The sequence below is a fragment of the Stegostoma tigrinum genome, chromosome 19, assembly GCF_030684315.1.
Source record: "Stegostoma tigrinum isolate sSteTig4 chromosome 19, sSteTig4.hap1, whole genome shotgun sequence".
Lineage (NCBI taxonomy): Eukaryota > Metazoa > Chordata > Chondrichthyes > Orectolobiformes > Stegostomatidae > Stegostoma > Stegostoma tigrinum.
Window position 1 is genome coordinate 56,015,442 of NC_081372.1, and position 27,000 is coordinate 56,042,441.

Here is a 27,000-nt window from a genome sequence, read left to right on the forward strand (position 1 = left end):
AGTCCAGTGGCGTTACTACTGCACCACTATCTCTTCCTAGTGTGGTATTTTACCATTTAGAAAGTACTGCATGTCCTTCTTAGGTCCAAATTGAATACCTCACATTTCCTACGCTGAAATTCATTTGCCATTGTTAAGCTCACTCACTTAATCTATTGATATCTCCCCATCTTACAATCCCAGCTATCAAAGCATCAACAGGAAATTTTGATCCATGATTTTCTATCCCCTCAATTAAGTCACAAATCAATTTGGATATAGTTGAAGCCTCAACATGGTTCCTCGTGAGATAATGCTAATCACTTTTTTCTAGTTAGAGTTCTTGCCTGTTACCCTTTCTCTCTGCTTTATTCTACTCAGCCATTTTTTGAACCATGTCCAAGAGCTTGCCTTTACTAACAAGAGCTTCAGCTTTAGTTAGCAATCTTTAATGAGGCATAATATCAAGTGTCCCATAGAAGTTCGTATGAATAATACCCACAGACGTTCACCTGGCCACTAATTCAGTTAACTCTTCAAAAAATTCAGTCAGCTTTGTCAACTACAACCTACCCTTTAGATTTCTTTTGGGCTCAGAGTTTTCAAGGTATTCAGTCATTAAGGTTAATAATAAAACAAACGGTTTTCTGACATGAGCAGTATTAGTGATTTAGAATTCCCTGCTTTCTGTCTCCTGGGTTTCATCTTTTCCAGATTGATAAACAGTGATAAAGTGCAGGGATCATGGCTGTTGAATTCTTTCCCCATTCTCCCTCTGCTCATGTTCCACCACGACAGTATAGTCTAGAGTGAGACCATCGTAGTGATGGTCTCAGGGCCATCTGGTCCCTGGCGACAGCCCCTGAATTTCTTGGTTTCAGCAAGTATTATGTTATTTAGTCCTTGTTACCTGCTTCTGTCATAGTAGACTACTGTTAGAATTGCAAATGAACTGATGGAAGTAGTTCTGTGAGTTATTTAAACAGAAGCAATCAGCTGGGAGTGAGTAGTGTATTGAAACCTGCACTTGCTATTTTGCTTTTCCTCTCTCTTGGGCTCCTTTTCTCTGGGTTACTGTTCAAATAACCAACTTTGGAAATGTGAAAACTCCTTTCTTGTTTCTCTCAAACCCAACAACCTTACTCTTCCCACATTTCTCAGAGGTGCTGATTGTTGCTGGGATACGGTTTCATAGACATTGGACTCCCTCCAGAACCCCGGAACCAGACTTGCTTGGTTATGAGGAATCTGAATCGAGTCTGTCATCAGTCAATATCCGTGGAAATACATTTTCCAGCAGGAATATTTGAAATAGATAAGTGAGTGAGAGAGAGAGAGAGAGACTTACATTTGTATAGCACTTTTTATGACTGCATGATGCCTCAAGGCATTTGACACCCAAAAAAGTATTTCAAATTGTTGCTGCTGTTGTAATGTAGGAAATATGGCAAGCTCCCACAAGTGGAAGTGTGATAGTCTCTTTTTCTTTTGTTGATTGAGGCTTAAGTATTGGCGAGGGAGAATTCACCTGCTCTACTTCAAAATAGTAAAGAGCTGATGACATTATCTGCCTGAGGGGGTAGATGAGATCTTGTTTTAACGTTCATCTGAATGTTAGCATTTCCAACAGTTCAGAACTTCCTCAGTACAGCACTGGAATGGCAGCCTTGATTTTTCACCTCAAGACCTGAAGGAGGACTTTAATCAGAACCATCTGAGTGATCTGAATTTGTTTCCAACTGAATTGAGGATGACACTGAGAAATGCAAATGCTGCCTGACAGTTTCCTTAGTAACCCTGGGATATGAGGCCGATTGTCCCACTGCAAACAGGATCAGCAGACCCAGCATAGTTATAGGATCGCCCTACCCACCACAATACCACACCAAATCCCTTGTTGTTTGGTATCTTCAAACACACATCCTCAGCTTTTTGCACAGTCTTTGTTTTGTGATGTTGGAAAAAATAATTATCTTTGTGCTGCCTTCTCTCAGAGGTCATGATGCCAGCCAGATCACCTTAGCGCTGGGCACTGCTGCATCCTATCCCCGAGCCTGCCAGGCACTCGGTGCCATGCTATCTAAGGGAGCTCTAAATCCTGCCGACATCACTGTGTTATACAAAATGTTCACGAGTATGGATCCACCTCCTGTGGAATTGGTAAGAATAGCACTCAAAACTTGCACATATTTAATTTCTCAAGTAATTCCCCTCGTGTCTTGTCTTGAGCCCAAATATGGTTCCAGGAGCTTGCATCCCAGGCAGGCCTGTGTTGTGAGCGATTCAGTTGTGTGATGCACCAAAGCTAATCTTAGTACTGTCCACACATGTGCAGTTTCTAGTGGGTGACACTGAATCCCATTCTTGTCTCAGAAACCTGTTTGGTTTGTTTAATTTTATGGAGTGTGTGTTGCTGACATCAAAATGGCTAGCAAAATGGCCACCATCTACACTCTGCAAATGCCAAAGCAGACTGTAGCAGAGCTTTCTTTACCAGGATGACTTGCATATGATGTCATCAGTGAAAGAAACCTTTCTCCCAATTCATTATACTGTCTATTCCAACTGCAGTCAAAAGTCAGCAATGGGATTGGGCCTAGATTTGAAAAGCCCCCATTTACAAATCAGTTTTGGGCAACTCACATATGGGGTACAGGGTAGCAATGGCCTCATGGTATTATTGCTGGATGATTAACCCAGAGATGCAATTAATGTTTAGTGTCCTGGGTTCAAATCCCACCTTGGGGCAGGTGGTGAAATTTGAATTCATTTCCAGTCTGGAGGAAAGAGTCTGATAATTACCATGAAGGCACTGCTGATTGTCAGGAAAAACCCATCTGTTTGACTAATGTCCTTCCAGGGAAGGAAACCTGCCATCCTTACCTGGTCTGTAACTCTGTGCCCACACCAGTGTGGTTGACTTAACTGCCATCTGGGTGATAAGGGATGGGCGGTAAATGCTGGTCTAACCAGTGATGCCTTCATCTCATAAATGAAAAGCAAAGATAATTGCGATAAAACAAAGATCTGCAGATGGTGGAAATCTGAAACAAAAACAGATGTTGCTGGAGAAACTGAGCAAGTCTGGCAGCATCAATGCAGAGAACATACAGTTAATATTTTGAGTCAAGTGATCCTTCTTCAGACTTGATAGTAATTAAGAAAAGGTGGTATATATGCTGAGGATCAGGGGTAAAGGAGCGAGCATATCGGTGGAAATAAAGCCTAGACAGACACACAAGGATGGATTGTACTATGCCCAGGAAGGGGAAAAAAAGGCTTATAGTGGGGATAAACATATAGGTGAAAATGGGTTGGCTGGGCTGAAAATAGACCATGACATGACCTGACAGGGTCTGGGTGTGGGGGTGGGTAAAGGACATAGAAGAAGGTGTTCAAGGTCTAAAATTATTTAATTCAGTTTGAGTCCTGAAGGCTGCAGTGTCCCCAAGTGGAAAATGAGATGTTGTTCTTCCAGCTTGTGCTGAATCTCGCTGGAACATTGCAGCAAGAATGACAAATATTGGCCAGGGAAGACAGTTGTGTATTGAAGTGGTAGGCAACTTGAAGTTCATTTTTGTAGACGGAACGTGGACAAAACGGTTGCCCAGTCTGCATTGATGTTTTGAGATATCACTTTCAATTGGGTCATGTTGACCTGACCTAGTTAAAGGCACACAAAGACAAGAGTATAGGGTGCCTGAAGTTATAAAACAGATTCAGTTCATCAATAAGACACTGATACATTACTGTAAATTTCAAAGGAAGGGATTAAAAATTAAAATAAGATGCTAGAAGTAAACAAACAAAAAGGTTAGATTAGATTAGATTCCCTACAGTGTGGAAATCGGCCCATCGGCCCAACAAGTCCGCGTCGCCCCTTGAAGCATCCCACCCAGACCCATCCCCCTATAACCCACACACCCATCCCCCTACAACCCTCACACCCCTGAACACTACGGGCAATTTAGCATGGCCAGTCCACCTAGCCTGCACGTGTTTGGACTGTGGGAGGAAACCGGAGCACCCGGAGGAAACCCACGCAGACACGGGGCGAACATGCAAACTCCACACAGACAGTCGCCCAAGGCTGGAATCAAACCTGGGTCCCTGGAGCTGTGAGGCTGCGGTGCTAACCACTTGATGAGCTTTTCCAGAGTTTCCAGTGAAAGCTTTTAGATGTTCCAGCTTTGCAGTTTTGTCTTTGTATTATCAAAGTGAAGTGTGGTATTTGTATGATTGAAAATGTTCACAGAAAGATTGCATTATCACAGAATATTGAAATGATTTTGTTTGTATTATAATAAAAACAACTTGTCCTACATCAGAGCATTTTGTAATTATCTTCTTTGTTTGCTTGATTTTTACAAGCTGTTTTTACATTCCTGGCTACTCACATTGGGAACACTTTGTTATGCCATCCTGTAGGGATGTTCCAATTGATTTGAGTGGTTTGTCTGCAGCCTACAGTGCAAATATATGTGCACTGCATCTCTGTTCTAGGCAGCTGTTATTCCATAACCTTGCAGTGACGTGGCACTACAAACCCATGTTTCTGCATGGTTCCTGTGCCTCTAGGTGATACTTTTGAAAGTAAATTAAGCTTTTGTTTTAACTCTTCATATCCCAAGTATCTCATTTATTGAACTCCTTTAACAGCATAAAGCAAAAATCTGACATGATACTACATTGGATACCATCAGGGGATTATCTTTAAAGAAATAGAATTTTACTTATGTTTTGTATGTGCAAATATCTCTGACAAAGTTTGAAAATTGGTGCCACAAACTGACCGGTAATTCTATTATGATTATTTTTGATTTTTGATTATTCGTTACCTCCCTGTAAAATGTGCTTTCATACCCAGGAATGTCTAAATCTAACTTGATCCTTTGTGTCTCCTTTTAGATCAGAGTCCCTGCCTTCCTCGATCTTTTCATGCAATCCCTCTTCAAACCAGGCTCTAAAATCAACCCTGAGCATAAACACAAGTACATCTACATTTTGGCCTATGCCGCCAGTGTGGTGGAGTCATGGAAAAAGGTCAGCTCTGTATTTCAGATCTCTGATATCAATTGGAATGATGCCTTCAGGACTCAATACATTCATGTAATGATATGCATTATGCCAGCAGACAGAATGTTTGTGCAATAGTGCATAGACTGTTTTTTGCACATATCTAATTCGTAAATAAGTTAAAAGGAAGACCTGGTAATTGGTTTTTGAATTCTACAACCTCTCTTCCATCACAACCTTTTTCATCTCTTCCTATTTCGTATTTATTATGTGGGCTGTTATTCCTTTAAGTTTTTCTTGCGTTTTCCAACTGTACTTATTTCCAAGTGCTTTCAACTGAGGTCAGGCCTTGGCCCATTTCCAGTCTTCTATCAAACATCGATCCTTCCTCAGATTTTAAAACTGGCAAACTCCTGATCTCTCAATAATTGGCATCACCCATTCCCAATTTACTTCATCTCTTGTACTCCAACAGAACTGAGTAAAAGAGGAAAAATGAATGAATAAAGGTCTTTGTTTTCAGGATGTAGCTAGCCACTGCTAAGACAGTTAGTGCCTTGGCAGTAGAATGGAAGCAGCAAGGAAAGGACATTGCTCATGACAAACTTCTTAGCAATCTGCAATTAATAGCAAAATTACCTCCATACTGTACTTTTATGTTTTGTGTCTGGCAGCCTATCACAACTCGGACATCACGTTTAATGCAAAACAGCCTTCAAAGAGGAAGTTGAATTGTTGAACTAGAGTGAAATGTTTTCCAAACAGTTCCAAGTGACTTGAGAGCAATTTAAAAACAGGAATGAAGAATGAGCTAACAGCTAAACATCACCATGGTGTTTCGGACTATCCAATCCGAAATCCTTGGGAAATCTATTAATCTATTTAAGAAAGTGTAGACTTGTTTGTTTTAACTGATTATGATCTGATATGATTTTGCAGAAAGAGTGGGCGATCAAGATATTAGAGTAGGTTCACTGGCAGAAAAAACAAATTTGAATTTTTTATTTGTTAGCAACAAATACTTGTGGGAGTGCAGATCAATTGATATTAAAGCTGCATTTCTTTTGGGAGACCACCTGAAGATGGAACTATTTCTTTGTTCGCCAAAAGAGAGAAAATTCAGTGAAGACACTCTGGGAATTAAATAAATGTGTATACGGCTTAAATAGTGTTTCTAGCTTGGTATTTCTAGGTAAGATCTGTTTCATTAGAATTGGGTTGCCTTCAATTAAAAGCAGACCTTGCCATTTTTATTGGCATCACAAGGGTGAGCTTTCAGTTCTGTCTATGTTGCATGTAAATGATTTTTTGGTTGTGGGGAGGAGCAGTGAATTTGAAAGCATTCTCAGAAATGAGCTTAAAATAGAATTCAAATTTAGAAATCAGGCTTTTGGGGTGTTTATGTGCATAGGATTGGAAATCAGGAAGAATGGATCAAGTGTCACTTGCATCATTAACGTTGTTAGGAAAATGTTAGTAGTATTTGTCAAAATGGGCCTTCCAGAACTGAAATGGAGGAGCTGTGAATTCTGAATTTTGTTTTAAATCACTCATGGGACATGGGTGTTGCTGGTTGAGCCAGTATTTATTGCCCATCCTTACTCACCTTCGAGAAGGTGGTGTTGAGTTCCCTTCTTGAACTGCTCTAGTCCAGGTCAGTTGGATAGCTGAATTGACACTCAACAAGTCCAGATCCTAATTTTCAAGTATTACATTGGAGTATGACTATGAAAAATCTCAAGATGGAAAATTTATTTGGGTGTACAAAGCATTTTTTAAAAATGGAGTACTGTGATTTGAAATTTATGTCATTGGGAGGTGCCAGGAGCATGAAACTTCTTGTTTTCCTTCTTATGCAAATTATTGAGACAGATTTCTTGAGTAAAAGGAGGATTTATATTTTTCTTCTGGGAAAGGCATGTAAATATAGCTGTTTAGCTTAGAAAACTAAAAAGATAAGAGGTTTCGTAAAAGGTCCCTTGGCGGGAGAGACTTTTGCTGTTGGTGAGGTGCTGGATTTAACTTTTTTGTTCTTTGTGAAAATATTGGAAGAGATTCGAAACAGGGAATTAGCGGCAATATCTATTAAGTACTACATGGATAATATGCTTCAAACAAAATTTTTGAATTAGAAAAGACCGAGGATCGGTACTGCAGTGTCAAAATAGATGGTGGAGAAAGCACCAAATTCCAGGAAATTGTTAGATATACTGGAGAAAAGATGCTTGGAAATTTAATGTGCATAGGGCAAATGGGAAAACAAAGAATGGGAATGTCGTCTGCAGTCATGTATGTTTTGCCTCTTTTTATCATCAAATATGGTGTGAAGGAATACCTGAGACCTAATGGAATGAAGGAATGGCTGCTGGATAAATAGTTGAGTTTTAATTGCTTATATGATAAAGGGAGACCATAATTATTGGGATGTGATTTTAATGGGGTATAAATATAGCTCTCACATAAAAGTATAGAGTTGAATTCTGCGTTAGCACTGTTGTCTTTTGGAATATGATATCCTTAAAGAACAAATAAGTTGTACTGATCAAATACCATGACGTTTTGAGTATGAATTTAGAATTCTTCCACCCTGGAGTCAGAAGATCATACAGTCAAGCCCTACACCAGTACTTGAGCATGTGGCTTTGACTGGCACTCCACTTCAGAGCTGAGGGATTTCTGCATCATCAGATTGCTTCAGTAACTGAAAAGTAGAGTAGAACATTGCAATCACCAGCAAATAGCCCCACATATGATTGATGAAAAGTTATTGGTGTTCACTGCAAACAGAGTTGGGTCTAGGATGTTGCCCTGGAGAACTCTTGCAGCAATATGCTGCTGCTGAGATTATTGACTTTCAGTAATGACAGCCATCTTCTTTTCTGCTGGGTGTGGTTGCAGCAAGTCTGGCATTTTACTGATTCCCAGTGACTTTAGTTCTGCAAGGGCTACTTTGTGTCACACATGGTCAGTTACTGCGTGGATGTTGCGGGCAGCCACTCCCGTCTCATTCTGCAGAATTCAACATTTTTGTCCAGCTTTGGACCACGTTTGCAATGAGTCTGCTGATTAGTCTGGTTGGAATTGAAATTGAGCATTGGTGAGCAGGTTATTAGTATCTAAGTGCTACTTGAATGCAATACTTTAACAATTAAGAGTAGATTGGTGGAATGGTACTTGGGTGCCAAATTGCTTTGACATTCTATGTGTTAAATTTATAAGGGTCCCCTTGTGACTCAGGGGTTGTACCCATACCCCTGCACTGAGAGACAAGGGTTCAAGTCCCACCTGTTCCAGAAATTTGAAATGACATCTCTGAACAGATTGATTATTAAAATAGGTTTAATAAAACAAGCCTTAATTTTATGATGTGTCCTCTTGTGGTGTAGTGGTAATGTCCATACCCCTGGACTGAAGGGCCTGGATTTAAGTCCCACCTCCTTCAGAAGTGTGTAATAATATTTCTCAACAGGTTGATTAGAAAAATATAGATTAAATTTATGATGGACGTTTTAGTTTCTAACATGCAAAACTACACCATTTAGAGAGAACGAGATAGATTTGGAAAATGCAAAGGAATTTCGAATCCAGAATGTACTAGCTATAATATGTCCCAGTATTTTGTATCTGTATAACCCAGATGTGCTGTGTTCTTGACAGAACAAAAGATTTAACATCAACAAAGATGAGCTGAAATCAACTTCGAAGGCCATTGAAACAGTTCACAATTTATGCTGCAATGAAAACAAAGGGGCTTCAGAGTTAGTTGCAGAACTGGGGACCCTCTATCAATGTATTCGGTGAGTTCCACAGGATATGTGTGGGACCTTAAGACACCTCTATCAGTATATGCAATGAGTGTCATAGGTATGGGACCATCTGTGCAACACTGAACCTCAGCCTACTGCCTCCTCTCATCACCTTTCTCTAAACAATGCATATCCCCTATTCCGTATCCGTCTGCATCATCTCTCTGATTCTACATCAAGCTTTCACTCCTCCTCCTCTTCTGTATGTCCTACCTAACTACAAATACTCACACTCTAATTTTATGAAGCACTAAATTTCTATCCACAGCCCCATCTTATCAGCTGTTTGAAACTGTCATTCCCCTAAAGCTCTATATAACTTTAAATCTCAATCCTTCTTTGCATAAAACTGAAAGATCTGTGTTTATGAACTGTTGAGAGACGTCTCATGGTTGATCTGTCATACAGTGCCCTGGCATGGGAGTATTTGGTGAGGGAGTGGAGAGCTTTACTCTTTCTTTAAATTTGTGCTGCACACAGCCTAAGGCAGAATATAGTAACATCCATCACTTCTGTCAGTGTGCTGGGCAGTGATCCTTAATGTCTGAGGCACTGGTGGTTTGCTAAGCTTTCTCTTTTTTTTTGGCCAGTTATCAGAAATACCCAGATATATTTAAAAAACTGCCACAAAATTCTGGGACTAAAATTCAGTGTAGCAAAGTGAACTGTCAGAAGATGATGACAATATGCTGTATCAATGTAAATGTGAGCAGTTCTTGCCTTCATATTTTTTGCATCATGACACCTGATTATTTCTTTCTGACCATTAGGTTCCCGGTGGTAGCAATGGGAGTGCTGAAATGGGTTGACTGGACTGTATCAGAGCCCAGCTATTTTCAGTTGCAGACTGACCATACACCTGTTCACCTAGCGCTGCTGGATGAGGTAACTGAAATGAATAAAATCCCCATCCTATATCATTAGGTTAACTTAAGTAATCTTTTGCTTTAGAAGAAAGAAGCTCTTTCCCCATGAAGAAGAACATAATTAATCTGTGTTTTTAAATTCATTCAAGGGATCTGGGCATCACGAGAATGGCAATCCCTAATTGCCCTGGAGAAAGAGGTGGTGAGCTTTCTTGAATATAGTTGTAGTCCTTGGGTGTTGGGGCATCCACAATGCTGTTAGGGTCGAGATCTAGGATTTTGTCGCAGTGACATTCAACGACAATGAAGTTTGAAGTCAGGTTGGTGTGTGGTTTTGAGAGGAACTTGCAGGTGGTCATGTTCCCTTTTATCCTTTTTTTGTTTGCCTTGTCACTTAGACGGTAGCGATCTAGGGTTTGGAAGGTGCTGTTGGAGGATCCTTAGCGATATGTACAGTTCTGCTGCTACTGGATGTCATTGGTGGAGAGAGTGATCGTTTGTGAATATGCTCCCAATCGAGCAGTCTGCTTTGCCCTGGATGGTTTTAGGCTTTTAAGTTGACCCTTTCTAGGTATTACATTACAACTCCTGACTTGTGCCTCATAGGTGTGGATGGGCTTTTGGGTGTTAGGAACTGAAGTACTTACTGCAGAATTCCTAGACTTCTCACCTGCTGTTATAGCCACAGTATTTATATAGTTAGTCCAGTTCAATCTCCAGTTAATGGTAACTTCCAGGATGTCAGGACTGGGGAGATTCAGCAATGGTACTGCCATTGAATGTCAAAGGATGATGGCTGGATTCTGGAGATCATTGGCGATGTTGCCTAGCATTTGTGTGGCATGAATGTTACTCTCTGCTTGTCAGCCTGAATGCTGTCCAGGTCTTGTTGCATATTTGACATGAACTGCTCCGGAATATGAGCAGTTGTGAGTGGTGTTGAACATTGATGATTGCACAATGAGCAACTTACTTCTAACATTTTGCTGGAGGGAAGGTAATTGATGGAGTGGCTGAAGATAGTTGGACCTCAAACACTACCCTGAGGAACTAAGAGATTCTTGTCCCCACCTCTGAGCCAGAAGTCCTGGGTTTAAGCCCCACCCGCTCCAGAAGTGTGCAATAACATCTCTGAACAGTTTGATTAAAATGTCTACCCTGAGGAACTCCTACATTGTAGGCCTAGAGCTGAGACAACTGACCTCCAAGAACCTTAGCCATCTTCCTTTGTGCTAGATATGACTCCAGATAGTGGTACCCTATCTTGCAGATTCCAACTGAGTCCAACTTTGCTCAGGTTCCTTAATGCCACACTCGGTCAAATGCTGCCTTGATGTCAAGGTCAGTCACCCTAATTTGCCCTTGAGCTCATTCTGTTGTCTGTGTTTGAGTGAAGGCTGTAATGCTGTTGAGAGCTGAGTGTCTCTGACTGAACCAAAACTGGGTGTCAGTGAAGAGTTATTGCTAAGAAAGTGCCGCTTAGCAGGATTGTTAAATGACACCTTCCATCACTTTGCTGATGATAGAGACTAAATTGGGGCTCTAACTGGCAGGGAATGATTCCTCCTGCTTCCTGTGATCAGTACATAGGTGGTTGCACCTGTAGTGAAACAAGTTCACTAGTGGTGTCGCTAGATCTGGAGCACAGCCCTTTATTACTTTTGCCAAAATGTCTTTCAGTCCCATATAGTTTTTGTCCAGAGTCTTAAGCTGTTCCTTGATTTCACATTGACATGTCTGTGATGCAGCTTACATGGATTATCCACTTGGCACTTCTGGCCAACAATTGTTGAGAATACTTCAGCCTTATCTTTTGCATTGACGGGATGGGCTCCCCCATCGTTGAGGATGGGGTTATTCCTGCCACTGCCTCCTCCAGTCAGTTAACTTGATTATTCACTGCCATTCACAAATGAATGTGCAGGACTGCAGAGCTCAGACATGATCCATTGCTTGTGGAATCGCTTAGCCCTGTCTATCACTTGCTTCTTATCTTATTCCTGTTCTGTACCATGTTATCAGATCATGGATGGAGCCAGTTCTATCTGTTTAGTTCAGTCAGAAAAAGCAAAAGTCCCCCAGGTTCCTGCTTCTGATAGCTTTTTACTTCACAACGTGTCTAGGGAGTTCAACCTCAGAACTGTAGAAACGAAGATCAAGAGTAGGCTGTTTAGCCCTTTGAGCCTACTTCGCCATTTAAGGTGATTATAGGTGATCCTCAATCTCACTACCTTTGTTCCAGCCTTCTCTGCATATTTTTTGATGCCCTTAAAATCTAAAAAATTATCTTCCTCTTAGTTGAAAGCCTTGAATATATTCAACAATGACCCTGAAAATCAAACTTACTGAATAGGTGGCTATTAAGTTGGTCGTCTCACTAATAAGAGCCCAAGAGATGTGGAAACTGAAAATTGACCCATCGAAATAGCCGTGGGATGGAGCAGAGGTGTTTTTATTCCTTTTGTACCTAAACTGGAGATGTCTGATATTGACAAGAGAATCCTTGAGTTGATGAGAATTCCTTTCTTTAGTAACATAAACAATGAGACAGCAATTGCAAACTAAACAGCAGTAAATGCCCCACATTGTGTCCTAGAATTGTAGACTCATATTGTACAGAAGATGCTGTTTGGCCTATTGAGTCTGTACCATGACTACCTACACTGGTCCCAATCTCACACTAAGCCTGTAGCCTTGAATGTTATGACACTTCAGGTGTTCATCCAACTACTTTTAAGATGTTGTGAGGTTACCTGCCTCAACTACCTTCCCAGGCTGTGGCATTCCAGATCTTCGGTGGAAAAAACTTTTTGTCAAATCCCCTTTAAACCTCCTGCCTTTCACTGGATTGATTGATTTTGTTGTCATATGTACCTAAGTAAAGCTAAAGTGAAAAGCTTTGTTTATGAGCAGTACAGGCAGATCGTAGTAAGTAAGGACATACCGATCATAGGATGAAAATAAACCACTTGGACAGAGGCATACAGGTTACATTGCCCAGTGCGTGTTCTAAGCAAGATCAACATTAGCAAGATCAGCATTATCTGAAGTTAGAGAGTCCATTCATCAGTCTAATAATAGACCTATTATGTTGACAGGCAAATTGTAGAGGATTGAGGCAGGCTGGGAGCTCATGTGGGCCATGACCAGACCCTCGAAGCACTTCATGATTGTGGGGGTCTGAGCCACTGGATGGTCGTCATTAAATCACGTTGCATGTGCTTTCTTAGGTACTAGGATGATGGTGTGTGCCGCCTTGTTCTTGACCTTTTGCCTGAGGGGAACAGCTGCTTTCTGTTCAGTCTGTCAATGCCTCTCATAAACTTATGAAAATTTATGACTCCCCAATACCCTGAACATCTCTGCCCCAAACCTGAGCTTACCCAGCCTGTCTTTAAAGCTGAAATGCTTCATCCCAGGTAATGTCCTGTGTAAATGTGTAGCTGTAAGTAAAGTTGCTGGCAGATAGATTCATGATGGGTGACAGAATCCAGACTTGGTGGAACTAGAACTGTTCTGGGTGTGTTGGGATGGGAAGTGATGTAAACTAGGTGTATCCTGTCAGCTGTATGTTGCAATTGCACAGCCATCCCAGCAACAAGGGAGTAGCATTTAGATCGCTCAGGCTGTCACCTAAAATTCAGGCACAACTGGCTCCAGGGCTGCAGTTCAGAATAGAGACATCAAGGGAACCTTTCAACCCACTGCCCTTGAGTTCTGGGTTACCCTGGGATGGAGTAGCTACTGTGCACACAAATGGCCAAATAAGAAAGAAGGAGAGGGGACATTTCCAGGTACATTTTGGAACTGTCAGAACAAAATAGTGATCATTTCTGTTGGTTACCTCTAGAATTGCTGAGCCCATTTGTAACATAACTGTTGCTGTCTCAGTAGAAATCCCCTGACATGAGATTGACCAATACTGCACCTCTTTGCCATCTGGGGACCAGACCTGCTGTATAGATTATTGTTTTATAATTAATTCAGGACTGTAATTGTCATTATTATCCTGTGCTTTTGTGTCTTTCTTCAGATCAGTACCTGTCACCAGCTCCTCCATCCCCAAGTGCTGCAGCTTCTTGTGAAATTGTTTGAGACTGAACATTCACAGCTTGATGTCATGGAGCAGGTAAACCTTCTATTGCTTGGGATTGGCAGAGGGCTGTTGGAATTGAAAAACAATACAAAAAACATGTCAAGCAAATGTCAGTTTGCTTGTTTGTTTTCCCGACAGTTGAACTGGGGTCCTCAGGATGAAGGTACCATTCTGGTGCTGACTGGAAAGCATAGTGTGAACACTGTAGCAGAACTTTAGCTGAGTCTTGTGATTTCAGAAAAGTTTAAGGTTCCATTCTGCACCTATCAAGGGTTCTCCTATGATTAGTTTTGGACAGTGTTCGCAAGCTGCAAATCCATTGGAAGAATTTATCTTGTTTTTCAGCACAGTTTGCAATAATGTGGCGATCCATGTGTGATATAATGTTGTAGTTTGTGTAAGAATCAAATTCTTCCTGGTACAATGTGGATAATCTGTTTCTGAAGAAGGGTCTCGACCTGAAACGTCAGCCTTCCTGCTCCTCTGATGCTGCTTGGCTTGCTGTGTTCATCCAACTCCACACCTTGTTAATCCGTAGTTGAGCTTTCTATGCACTATGACAGGTAGAATTTAGAGTTTCTGCCTTCTTATGCCATCTGGTATGTTTGACCCGACATGTCCCTTAATAACATTGGGAAATGTTCCTATCTGTGAGAGAGTTTTTGTTTATCCTGTGAGGGCAAGCTACATTTTGGGTTTTTTTCTAGAGCATCTTTGAGTCCGGTACAATTAGAATAAAGATTAACACAGCTTCACAAGTGGTCTGCTGATTTGCACGGAGGCCCAATGAGTAGGTTTTCTGCTCATTCTCAATAAAGGTTTGCCTCGTATCTACACGCACAATCATATACTGACATCAACCTTTCCCTGATCTTTCCTTTTCCTGTTTCAAGATTTATTTCCATTTCTTCATCCCATAGTAACCCAGTGCACAAGGGCAGTAGGTTGGAAGGTTCCTTTGATGAACACCTCTTAACAGCAACCCTGGAGTCAGCTGTGCCTGAGTTGGTAGTCCTCTCACCTGTGAACTACAAGCTCTTTAATTCAAGTCCCATTGTAGAGTTTGAATCCATAAGAACCAAGGTTGACAGTGCAGTACTGAAGAAGCATTGCACAGTATCCCTGCACTATTGTTGGATGGAAATTTGATGATCTAACCTTTTAATTAGTGAAGTACTGAAGGAGTATTACACTTTGGAAGTGTCGTCTTTTTGATGCATTGTCAAACAGAGGCCCCCATTTCCCTGTTGAGGTGGATCTAAAATATCCCACACTGCCTTTCTGATGAAGAACAGACGTTATCGCTGGTGGCTTGGCCAGTATTTATCTTCCAAACACCATCACAAAAAGCAGAACACCTAGTCATTGTAACATTTTTTAAAAATAAAAGCATTGGTAGAGTATTGATGTGATGTTAACACAGCCACAGCAGAAGCCTTGCACCTTTCTCCTGACCCTGGCTTTGACCTGAATATCTGAGTAGTGAGAGTTATGGGTAGGTAACTGAATATTTAATACATTTTCTCTGTTGTTGCTATTAGCTGGAGTTGAAGAAGACCCTGCTGGACAGGATGGTCCACCTGTTGAGTCGCGGCTATGTCCTTCCTGTGGTCAGCTACATTCGCAAGTGTTTGGAGAAATTGGACACAGATATCTCACTCATCAGATACTTTGTCACAGAGGTTAGCAGCTTGTGCACTGATTTTCTGCAGCTGAGTGCTCAGTGTATGATTGTATGAGGCAGAGACCATAGGTTCTGAGTTTACAAAATGTGCACAATCGTGCTTACTCAGGCAGTTTTGCAATTCTGTGGACACTACTGCCCTCAGGCACTCCACCAATGTAATATTCTCGTACCAGATAGCGAGTGTTGGCACAGGTTGAGTTCTCCTAAGAGTCACCACAGCCAAACCTGCCCTGCGTTTGTTTACAGTGCCCTGCAGCAAGCGGCAATGAGCCCTGACTGATTGGCATCTCTGGAAAATAGAAGCTTGGACCTTCAGCCCCTTGAGGTGGGATTGCAGGGGGTTGTGCCATATCTGAGGGAGTACATCTTCTCAGGAGCAGGTAGCACAAAATGTAGAAATGTGAGAAACTGCAACAATGATAGCAGCAGATTTCAGGAGGTCATAGGCAGACTGGTGAAATGAGCAGATTTATGGCAGATGATGCAGAGAAGTGTGAGGTCATGTATTTTCTAGGATGAATGAATGATTTGAGGCAATATGACCTTACTGTAGCTTTAAATGGGATGCAGAAGGAGAAGCACTTGGGGTTATATATACACCAGCCTTTGAAGGTGGCAGTGAAGTTGAGAAAACTGTTTATAACCACGTGAAATCCCTGGCTTTATTCATAGAGATATATAGTGCTGGGATGTATCAAGTCTTGTGTTCATTCTGAACTGTCAAGGATGTTCCTGCTTTGGAGAGGAAGCAGAAGTTATTTTCTATATGAGAAATAGTAAATGTAATTGCTTTCTTCTGTGCAACATTCAGCTCACTGTGTCTGTCCTAGTGATAGGACTTCAGTCACATAGACTGGAGTAACAGGGTTTTTCTCCTTAGAACAGAAAAGGCTAAAAAGAGAGTTGATAGAAATAGTCAAGATGAATTGTTTTGATAGACTAAGCAGAAGAAACTATTTTTGTTGGCAAGCGGTCAGTAACCAGAGGACATGAATCCATAGGATCCCTACTGTGTGGAAACAGGCCCTTTGGCCCAACAAGTCCACACCAACCTGCAGTGTATCCCGCCCAGACCCATAGCCCTATAACCCACTTAATTTACACATCCCTGGACACTACGGGCAGTTTAACCTGGCCAATCAAACTAGCCAGCACATCTTTGGACTGTGGGAGGAAACTGGAGCACCGGGAGGACACCCACACAGACACTGCAAGAATGTGCAGTGAGTTTAGGGTGTTTGACAAATGAACTGGAAACAACATGAAGAAAGTTTTCTTTGCACAGCAAATTGTTATGCACTTAAGTGCAGTACTTGAGAATGATGGAAGCAGGTTCAAAAGTAATCTTTGGAAGGAAATTGGTGTTTACTTGAAGGGCCATATTTACAGACTTTGAAGAAAGAGCAAGGGAGTGATTAGATGGCTAACACAGGCATAATGCTGAATGACTGCCTTTGTGCTGTATCATTCTCGGATTTTATGTGCTTGCAGGTGCTGGATGTCATTGCTCCTCCGTACACGTCAGACTTCGTCCACCTTTTTCTCCCAATCTTGGAGAATGACAGCATTGTTGGCACAATAAAAACAGAGGGGGAGTGTGATGCTGTGGCAGAGTTCATTGGTAAGTTGGGAAAAGGTTTAACAGATGTGGGGAGTGAAACTACAAGTACTGGAGATTTGAAGAAATGGAAATGGAAGGTTTTGGAATAGTAGGACCATCCCTAGGCTAATATTTCAGTATAATACTGCACTGTCTTTCCGACATAATATTCAACTGAGCAGGTTTCTGTTTTGAAGAAGAGCAGTTAACTTCCCCCTGTTTCCTGGCCAATATTTAGTTATTTATTCCTCAGCTAACGTCAGTTTATCTGGCCATTATCACATTGCTGTTTGTGGGACTTTATATAATGTGCAAATTTTTTTTATTCTTCCACAAGAGAGGGTGTTGCTGGCTAGGATTAACAGTTGCATTGTAGTAGTAACTGTTCCTGACTAGCATCTTGAGGTTATAAAAGGTGCTGTCTAGCTTTTAAGGCACATAGCTGTTCTATTCCATTATATTTACATAATTCTGATATGCATCCATGAATAGCCTGTTCACGGAAGCAGATCTGACTTGAAGCTGAGTGTTCACTGTATTCTGAGGAAGGGTCACTGGACCCCGAAACGTTAACTCTGTTTTTTCCCTTCACAGGTATTGCCAGACCTGCTGAGCTTTTCCAGCAACTTTGTTTTTATTCACTGTGTTGTTGAATCAAGGCAAATTGGTCTCCTCCTATTGCATTGACAACATTTCTTGTTGAGTAGTATTTTTGTTTTGTCTGTTCAGTGGGGATAGTTTGAAGTGTGAGTCTTCTACAGTGTCTGATGACTTTTGTTCCATTTCTCCTGAATTTGTCTGGTAGACCATTCCCTTCACGCTGGCAAGTGGCCTTGCTCCATAGATAAGTCTAGACAGTGAGTGTTGTCAGGTCGGTAGCCTTGACCTTGTATAATATTTACAATATTGTAAAAAATGTGCGCTCTTCAGCAACGATAACGAGATACACCCACCCGCCAAGCTGTCCAAGTTGTTGTGATGTCAGATAGACTATGAAATGCCTTCTCTGAAGGATAAGAGAGCAGATAGATGGGGCTGAATGACCTCCTGTACTGCATTATTCCATGATCTGCCTCAGACCTGGGAGAACTATGGCCTGCTAGCCACATTGAGCCTGCTGGAGCTTCAGATCCAGCCTGCGGCTGCAACAGGAGATCCAAGGGAAGCCCTTGAAGGTGAGTTGGAGTTGAACAGTAATCGGAAATGTGTATTTCTTGGAGAATACATGTAAGTGCCATGTGAAGAGGCACATGTTCATTGGAGATTATTTTTTGGGCTCCTGCAGATTTGAATTTTGGTTTTACAAGCGTAAAACTAAATTTATTTTTCACTTCAGCTTTAATACTCTTCACGTAAAAGCAAGTCAACCCTTAATTTTTTTGACCCATTTATCTTATTACCTCAGATGCTGATTGCTGGTGCCATGGGTGCTGACAGTCCAAAATTTCAGTCTGAAACTTTCAGGTCTGCCTTGACAAAGTATTACACTGAAGAGTGCCTTTCCCCACTAGAGTGTTTATGCATCAGGAATCTATAAAAAAATCTTGCTTTTACATGTCTGTTCTGTCAATTTTTTCACATTGTAGGTTATTTTCTGTTCATGGCTGAAAACCTTTGGATTCGACAATATAATCATGACTCACTATATTGTACGCCTCTCCTTTGGGAGTGATTAACCAGGAATTGTACATCCTCTGGATCAAAGCAATATCATAGCACCACAAGACTGTGTTGTGGGGGTTAATTGGTGGCTTTGGCACAGTGGTGAGAGAGGACCATGCACAGAAAGCTGGCAACCCCCTGACAGTCTGAGAAGGCAGAGGCAGCTGACACAATTTGTCCCAGCAATCGGGGGGTGATGTGGTTCCCCCTGGGTTTGTCTCTGTGATTAGAGGTGGTGGCTGCATGGTATTGGCAGCATGAACAAGCCATGCATGGAATGGCGGCAAGGATGCAGCTCCTGCCACTGTTTGGGGATGGTGGCAAAGCTCCTCCAGTGATTGGAAGTGGCAGCAGCAAGAACGTGGCTCCTCCTGGTGATCGATGTGAGACTCACAGTCTGACTGAGACTTCAAGCCGTGGCTAGGTTGTGCGTTTGCGTTGGTGGTTCCAAACACCTTTATGGAGTTAAGACCTAGACTTTAAGATCTGGACATGCTTCTTATCTTCTGGCTTTCTTTTTTTCTGCTAATTTTTTTAAAGTTCTGGTTTTGTAACCAAGATGACACCAGAGAATGGTGGCATTGTACACTTCTCAGTGTACTTGTGTATTCCCATACTTGGGTACACGTGACGATAAATCTAATTCTAGTTCTATAATGGTATAGCTTATTATAGTGCCAGAATTGAGAAGATCAAACCTCGAATTTGTTCTGCTTACTGCAGAGAAATTAAGTGGGGACTTGCTAGAGATGTTTAAAATTGTGAAAAGTATTGATTAGGTAGATGGGGAAAACTGTTTCTGGGGCAGAAGAGTCAGTATTCAGACAACTCAGGTTTAAAGTAGTTGGTGAAAGAAGCAGAGAAAAACTGATTTATACACCCAGGAAAACCTAGATCGACATTTGCAAGTGGAGCAAAGATTAAAATATCACAGCATAAATGCAGTGAGCTGCAAAGTGTTTGACTGAAAGTCTCCATGAGTAGACTTGGCTCAATATTTTGAGATGAGCATCTAATTGCTTAGTTGTTTATGTTCTTCTGCAACGTAAGTTTGAAAAAATCTTTTGTTTTTACCACAGATGCAGTTGTAATTAAGACTTTTAGAACAAGAATGATGAATTTGTTAGTAAATGAAGAGTGTTTAGTTTTAGGATAAGTTGAATTTTGTGAACATTTAAGCGTAGGAATGTCTTCTTTACAAATTTAAAAATTGATAACCTCCCAAATTATTGTGAAAGAAGCATTATTACATCCCAGCCCCAGGAATGAGTTAGCAGGAATTTGAAGAGCACTGTATGTACGAAAACCAAGTGGTGACTCTCTCTATGCAATATCTTTTTGACTTTTGCTCTTTACTTGGTGGTTCTGGCACTAATTCATTGTAGATTGCAGTAAAAGCAGCTTTGAAGTTGGCAAGACAAGCAAAATGTTGCCTCTGATGAGAAACTGAAATAAAAACAGAAAATGCTGGAAATGATAAGTATGTCAGGCAGCTTTCGTGGAGAGAGAAAATGTGACACCAGATTTTGAGACCACAATGAATTGGATTGACTAACTGCATTTTTCATATTTAAACCAAGAGAATGTGTAAAAGAAGGTTTGGTTTAGTTTGGTTTTCTTATTCTGTGTAAAGCATTGTTAGTGACAGTATAAGTATAGTTATAATAATAAAGGTTTGTGTTTATTTGTAACACATCCTATCTTTATTGCAATTTGTCTTTCTTGAATGTTTGGCCACGACCAGTAAAATTTCCAGATGGTCTTCTGGCTGAAAAGTTTCTCTGCCCCAGTCTACCATAGAACACCCTTGAGATGCATGTGTTCAGCTCAGCATGTTGTGGAGTACTGGGGCTTGGCTTTCTTGTGATATGTTCACTCAGTGAAATGATGACCTCAGCCAACAGATCCAAGGGGACATTATGCATGAGGCCAGGTCAGGGCTCACATTTCTTAATGACTGGGTGAAAACATTATTGCCTTTGATTTTGGGGACAGTTCACTAGATTGTTTCTCCCTGGTTGGAGGGATGAAGGTGGGTGGGTCGATAATGTTAAGTACATGTAAACACTGAATTAAAGTTCTGTGTAATGTACTTCCAGCACACTGCAAATCCAATTTCATCATGATGAACTAGCACTGTGAACAAGACACAGAAATGGTGCCAGGAGCAGCGAACAACCTCATCCTGACCAACAACAAGAAGAGAGAGACATTTTGAGCAGTAAGACTGATTGGAAATGGTGGAATATCTGCAGAATCCCTGTGGCACTTGGCCATGCTATAAAGCTGATACAGGAATTATTGAATGAGAGCCATTAGCAATCTGCAAGAAAAATAATGTATTTATATATTTTTACATAATTAACAGTTAAAGAAGAAATGTAGAAACATCTTTTGTGTTTTTTTTCCTTAAAATGGGTCTCAAAATTTTACAGTATTTGGAAGTGGTGTGGTCAAAATAAATATTTGGGTCGGCCTTGTTTTCATGAATGACTTTACTTAAAGTTTTTATTTGTATGTGTTGTTTTTCATGTTTTTTCTCATGTTCAGTTTGGGCTGCTAATACAGACTGTTCTTCCAATGTCCCAAACGAACAATAACAGAATACTGGTTGTGCAACTTCACTATAATTGTCCTCCAGTACAAAAAACATTAGAGCCCATTAGCAGCATCCACTATAACAGGAATTCTGACACCAGAGGTAAAGGTATCTCCGGGCAGCATGGTAGCTCAGTGGTTAACACTAATGTCTCACAGCACCAGAGTCCCGTGTTTGATACCACCCTTGGGCGTCTGTCTGTGTGAAGTTTGCACATTCTCCCTGTGTCTGCTTGGGTTTCCTCCAAGTGCTCTGGTTTCCTCCCACATTCCAAAGATGTGCAGAATAGGTAGATTGGCCATGCTAAATTGCCTGTGGTGTCCAGGCATGTGCAGACTGTGATGTGGCCATGGGAAAAGCAGGGTTGCAGGACTAGGGAGGGCAGGTTGGGTAGATCTGGGTGGGATGCCCTTCGGAGGGTCACTGTGGGTTTTGGGCTGAAAGCCTGCTCCCACACTCTAGGGATTCTATGATATATGATTCTGTTACCTTTAATATCTCATTTGCAGGCCCTAAACATTTCCAGTCTGATTACATTAATATGAAAAAACCCTAGAAAAATGTTAAGCCAAGAAAAGGCTGAGCTGTCTTTTTATTGCTGAGATTAAAACAAATTTGTACGTCATGTAATTTTAGAATCATATTAACTAGGAGCAGGAATAGGCAAGTCTGCCCCTTGAGCCTGCTTTACCGTGTAATATGAACATGGCCGATACAACCCCATTTTTTTCTCCTGCCTGCTCTTCATAACCCTTCAACCTATTACTAATTTAAAAATCTCTCTATCTCCTCCTCAAATTTACTCAATGTCCCAGCACACACGACCCTCTGGAGTAGTAAACCATAGATTTATGACTCCTTGGGAGAAACAATTTCACCTCATCTCTGTTTTAAATCTGATACCTCTAATCCTAAACCAATGACCCCTCTCATTCTAGATTGCCCTACATGAGGAAGCATTCTGTTTACATGTACATTTCAGCCCCCATTAGCATCCTATGTACTGCAATTGGATCTCCTCTCATTCTTCTAAACATTAGAGAGGATTCAGAGTACAGGCCTAAACTGCTCAATCTCCGTTCAGAAAACAAGCCCCTCATCTCTGGAATCAATCTGGAACCTCTGAATTCCCTTCCAATTCAACAACATTGCTTGTCAAGTAAGGGAACTGAAACTGGACGCCAGACTAATTAATGCCTTGAACAGATGAATACCTCTGTACTTTTCTTCTCCATTTCTTTAGCAGTAAATGCTAAAATTCCATTTGCTTTCCTTGTTACTGCTGTACCTGCTTACTAGTTTTCTGTGATTCATGCATGAGGACACCATATCCCTCTGCACTGAAGCACTCTGAAATTTCTCTCTATGTGACCTTTATCTCTCTGACCAAATTGGATAACCTCACACTTATCCATGTTAAACATCGTCTGCAGTTTTGGTCCATTCACCTAATGTTTGCATATCCATTGGCAAATTTCTTGTTTCTTAATTATAACGTCCTCGCCCACCTATTTTAGTGACATCTGCAAACCTGGCTATAGTACTTCCTGTTGCTACATCCGAGTCATTAATATAGATTGTAAATAGTTGGGGCCTTAAGGACTTAACCCTAGATATGTCTTGTCAATTAGTAAAAGACCCATTTGTCCTGACTATCTGCTATCTGTTGGTTAGTCAATCTTCTATTCAAGCTAATAAATTACGCCTAACTCCATGTGATCTTGCCTTGTGTTTTAACTTTCTGTGCAGCATCTTGTAAAATACTTTCTGGAAGTTCAGATATAAAACATCTAAAGGATCTGCATTATTCATTTTGCTTGCTGTACCTTCAAGTAACTAGCGAACTGGTCAAATATGATACATCCTTTATAAAACTGCTGACTCTTGACTGTATTTTGACTTTTCACAGGTTTTGTTGTTACTTCCTTGATGATAGATTTTAACACTTGCTCAGTGACAATGTAAAACTAACTGGCCTGTAGTTTCCTATTTTCTGCCTCTCCCCCTTTTTGAATAAGGTTGTTATGGTAACATTTTTCCAATTCACTGGACCCTTTCTTGTATCCAGGGAATTTTGGAATATTATAACCAATAGATCCACTGTTTCTGCTGCCACTGCCTTTACAATCCTAGGATGTAGCCTATCAGGCCTTGGGGACTTTTTTGCCTTCAATTCCAATAGTTTACTCGGTCCTTTTTCTCTACTGATGATTGTTCCAGGTACCTCCATTTCTGTAACCTCTGCATTATTTGTTAACTGCCGGAATAATACTTGTGTCCTCCGCTGTGAAAACTGAAGCAAAATATTGATTTAGTGACCTACCACTTCAGTGTTCCCAACTATTAACTCCATAGTCTCTTCCTCCAAAGAGTCAACATTCACTTTAGCTACTCCCTTCCCTTAACTATACTTACAAAAGCTTTTGTTAGCTGTTTGTAATTTTGCAGTAGTTTTCTTTCATAATTTATCTTTGCTCTTTTTTGTGACATTTTTAATAACCCTTTGTTGATGTTTAAGAGTTTCACAGTCTTCCAGTTTGCCATTCACCTTTGCAATGTATGCCTTAGTTTTTGTCTTATTTAACTTCCTCACTTAGCCATAGATGTTTACTTCCCTCTTTTGAATCTTTCTTTCTCTGTAGAATGTGTTTAGCTTAGAACTGAGTATCTCCTTAAACAACTGCCACTGCTCATCAACTATCCTACCTTTTAGTCTTCCTGCTCAATCGACTATGGCTAGATCTGTTCTCATGTCTATGTAATTACTTTTGTTTAACTTCAGAATCTTAATTTGGGACTCCAGTTTCTTCCTCTCTAACTGAATGTGAAATTCTAGTATGCTACAACCAGTCTCCACTAGACGATCCTTTACTATGAGATCATAAATTAATCCCAGCTCATTACACCATGCCAAATGCTGAACAGCTTGTTCGCTGGTTGGTTCCCCAACATATTCCACCAAGAAAAAAAATATTGTACTTACCCTTGCCACTTTGATTATTTTAGTCTATATGCATATTAAAATCCCCAATTATTATCGCTGCACCTTCCTTAACAATCCCCAGTATTGCTTGAAATATAGTGTGCCACACTGCAGGACAGCTGTTAAGGGACCTATTGTTTACTCTTACCAGAGAATTCTTTCCTTTGCTGTTTATTTCTACTCATCATCATTCAGCTGTGATTTATCTTATTTAATCAATGAGCTGTGGGCTAGCATTAGCTAGCATTAATCCCAGAAGGTGGTTAAAAATATAGTGGTGTTGAGTCACATAAAGGCCAGACCAGGTAAAAGTGAAAGATTTTCTGCCCTAAGGACAAAAGTGAGCTAATTTGTTTTTACAACAGTGCTTACGTGATCACCATCAGATGAGTTTTTTTCCTCCAGAATTTGTTTCAAATAGAATTCTGATTTTGCTGTCTATCATGGTGGGATTTGAACTGTTGTTCACAGAACATGAGCATGGGGCTCTGGATTACTCATCCATTGATGTCACTACAATATCATTACCTGTGGGCCAGGATGATGCAGATGGAGCAGTTTGGGAGATTGAGTGATAACCATGCTCAGGGAATCACTCTTTGTCAGGGTCTTGCTAATATTTATGTTCTCCCAACTTTGACATAAGTCCCCGAATGTTACTGAGGAGGAGATTGCAAAGTTGACTGGATTTATTATGCTCGTATCGTGTCTAAAAGACATGTCAAAAGAGTGGTCTTTCAGCTTTATGTTTTTCGTAAATATATGGCAAAACTAATGCAACTCATCAGTTAGGAAGTTAGTCCATGCCAGTCTGCTTAATCTAGAAAATAACACACAGATAATAACTTAATGTAGAAGCATCTCTAAAGCTTAGAAGATGAACAACAGCCAGGACCACCGTAACCTACTACTCAAAGATTCTTTGTATGATCATTAAAGGTGAGCCTGTATAGTGGAAGCACACAGTGACATACTAAATATAGACCAAAATAAGCAAAATTCACATGTAATTCTCTATTTTGATGCGGTATTATTAGGTGAAGCCCAGCTAATTGTGGCATGTTGTGCAACTTATAGTCCTGATGATTTAGATTTTGTTGATGGTTGTATAAGAAACCATTAAGCTTAATGGCACTGCTACCTCCATTGCAGTTCGAGTTAATAATCCAGTTCCATTGATACGTAATATTTTCAATTGACTTATTCTGTATCCTATCTGGTAGATAGTAGTTAGGTTGAATTACACTCTGGTCTTTCTGCTGATTTGATTTGACTGGGTCAACAATTGCCATCTTAGGTTCAGCTTACCTTTGACATCTATAGCAAGGTTTCTCAAACTGGGCATCATTAGAGATTAGATGTTGGGATCGGGGACTCTGAAGCACAAATGGCTGCTGGAGAGCTCTGATTGATAGTAACAGCTGTGTGAACCCTTTAATACGCTCTCGTTTTTCATAACAGAGGGGGTAACGTTGACGGACTGCTCCTTCCTGCTGTATGACAACGTAAAAGATAGGTGTTCATTTAGCCTGATTTTTCATCATCTTGCTCAAAGGGTAGATGAGGAAAACGTTGGAGGAATTTTAGGAAAGGTGGTGAAAGGCTGGAGAGGTGGGAGGCAGTGTCATGAGAGAGCGGTGAAGGGAGAGTGAGAGGGGTTAAGATGAGGGAGTGGTGAAAGGAGAGAGAAGAGCAAAGTGAGCACCACCCATTCCAATCAAACTGTTCATGCTGCCAAATTTTCATCCTGGATCTCTGAGGATTGAAAATGGGATCACACACAAAGGTTTGGAAAACAGTGGTCTAGAGTAAATCAACAAGACAATGGATAAATTCACTTGAAGTAGATCCTAGAGTACTGTCTCAGTTCATATACTTTAGGAAGTATTCAGCTAATTCTATTTACAAACCAAATGTGGTGATTATTCCAAATGATATTTCTGTTGAACTGGGACCTTTTGTGAGAAGATGTTGTCTGTTTTATACGTGTCTTCGACTTGAGTGCAAAATAAAGTGATTCTCAAGGTTTTTTTGATTCAAGTTATGATTTTAATCCCTTGGAACCAAATATTATTCTCTTCTTTTTCCTGTTATGTAGTTACATCTTGGTTCAAAATAAAATCACTCATCAATTCAGTTATCTTTGAGGCACAGAATGTAAACTAATTTGTGTATCTCAGTGATTTACATTTTAGCTTAGCACTTTAAGAAGAAATATGTTTTAAAAATTCCATTCCTAAGAAGAGTAAGTGTGCGGTGAAACCTGTACACCACTGTGGGCTAGGGTCTCCAATCCTCTTCGATTGCCAGATTGTAGGAGTTTCCTTTTTCACACATGTAGGCACTGGTGACATAGAAGTATAGAATATAAGAGCAGGAGCCCTTTGAGACTGCTGTGCTATGCAATTTGATTATGACTGATCATCTACTTCAGTGCTCTGCTCCCACCCTCTCCAGGTATCGTTTTATCCCTTTATTCCTAAGAACTGTATCTACATCTTTCTTGAAGGTCTCCAGTGTTTTAATTAGATTCCCTACAGTGTGGAAACAAGCCCTTTGGCCCAAAAAGTCCACACCGCTCCTTAGAGCATCCCACCGAGACCCATCCCCCTATAACCCACACACCCCTGAACACTACGGGCAATTTAGCATGGCTAATCCACCTAGCCTGCACATGTTTGGACTGCGGGAGGAAACCGGAGCACC

The 27,000-nt window shown here is 40.8% G+C and overlaps 1 protein-coding gene across 3 annotated transcripts in view; it reads left to right on the forward strand.

Moving 5' to 3' along the window:
* Positions 1 to 26,306, forward strand: part of nelfcd (negative elongation factor complex member C/D) — a 44,977-nt gene extending 18,671 nt beyond the window's left edge. For 2 of the 3 annotated variants that reach the window (XM_048549988.2, XM_048549989.2), the window contains exons 8-15: positions 1,974 to 2,139; positions 4,888 to 5,022; positions 8,653 to 8,792; positions 9,572 to 9,686; positions 13,701 to 13,796; positions 15,305 to 15,445; positions 16,942 to 17,071; positions 20,812 to 26,306. In XM_048549988.2, coding sequence (XP_048405945.1) covers positions 1,974 to 2,139; positions 4,888 to 5,022; positions 8,653 to 8,792; positions 9,572 to 9,686; positions 13,701 to 13,796; positions 15,305 to 15,445; positions 16,942 to 17,071; positions 20,812 to 20,846 — 958 coding nt within the window. In that variant the 3' untranslated portion in view covers positions 20,847 to 26,306. The remainder of the gene's footprint in view (positions 1 to 1,973; positions 2,140 to 4,887; positions 5,023 to 8,652; positions 8,793 to 9,571; positions 9,687 to 13,700; positions 13,797 to 15,304; positions 15,446 to 16,941; positions 17,072 to 20,811) is intronic. The other variant, XM_048549990.2, reaches the window with a different exon arrangement.
* The last annotated feature ends 694 nt before the right edge of the window (positions 26,307 to 27,000 follow it).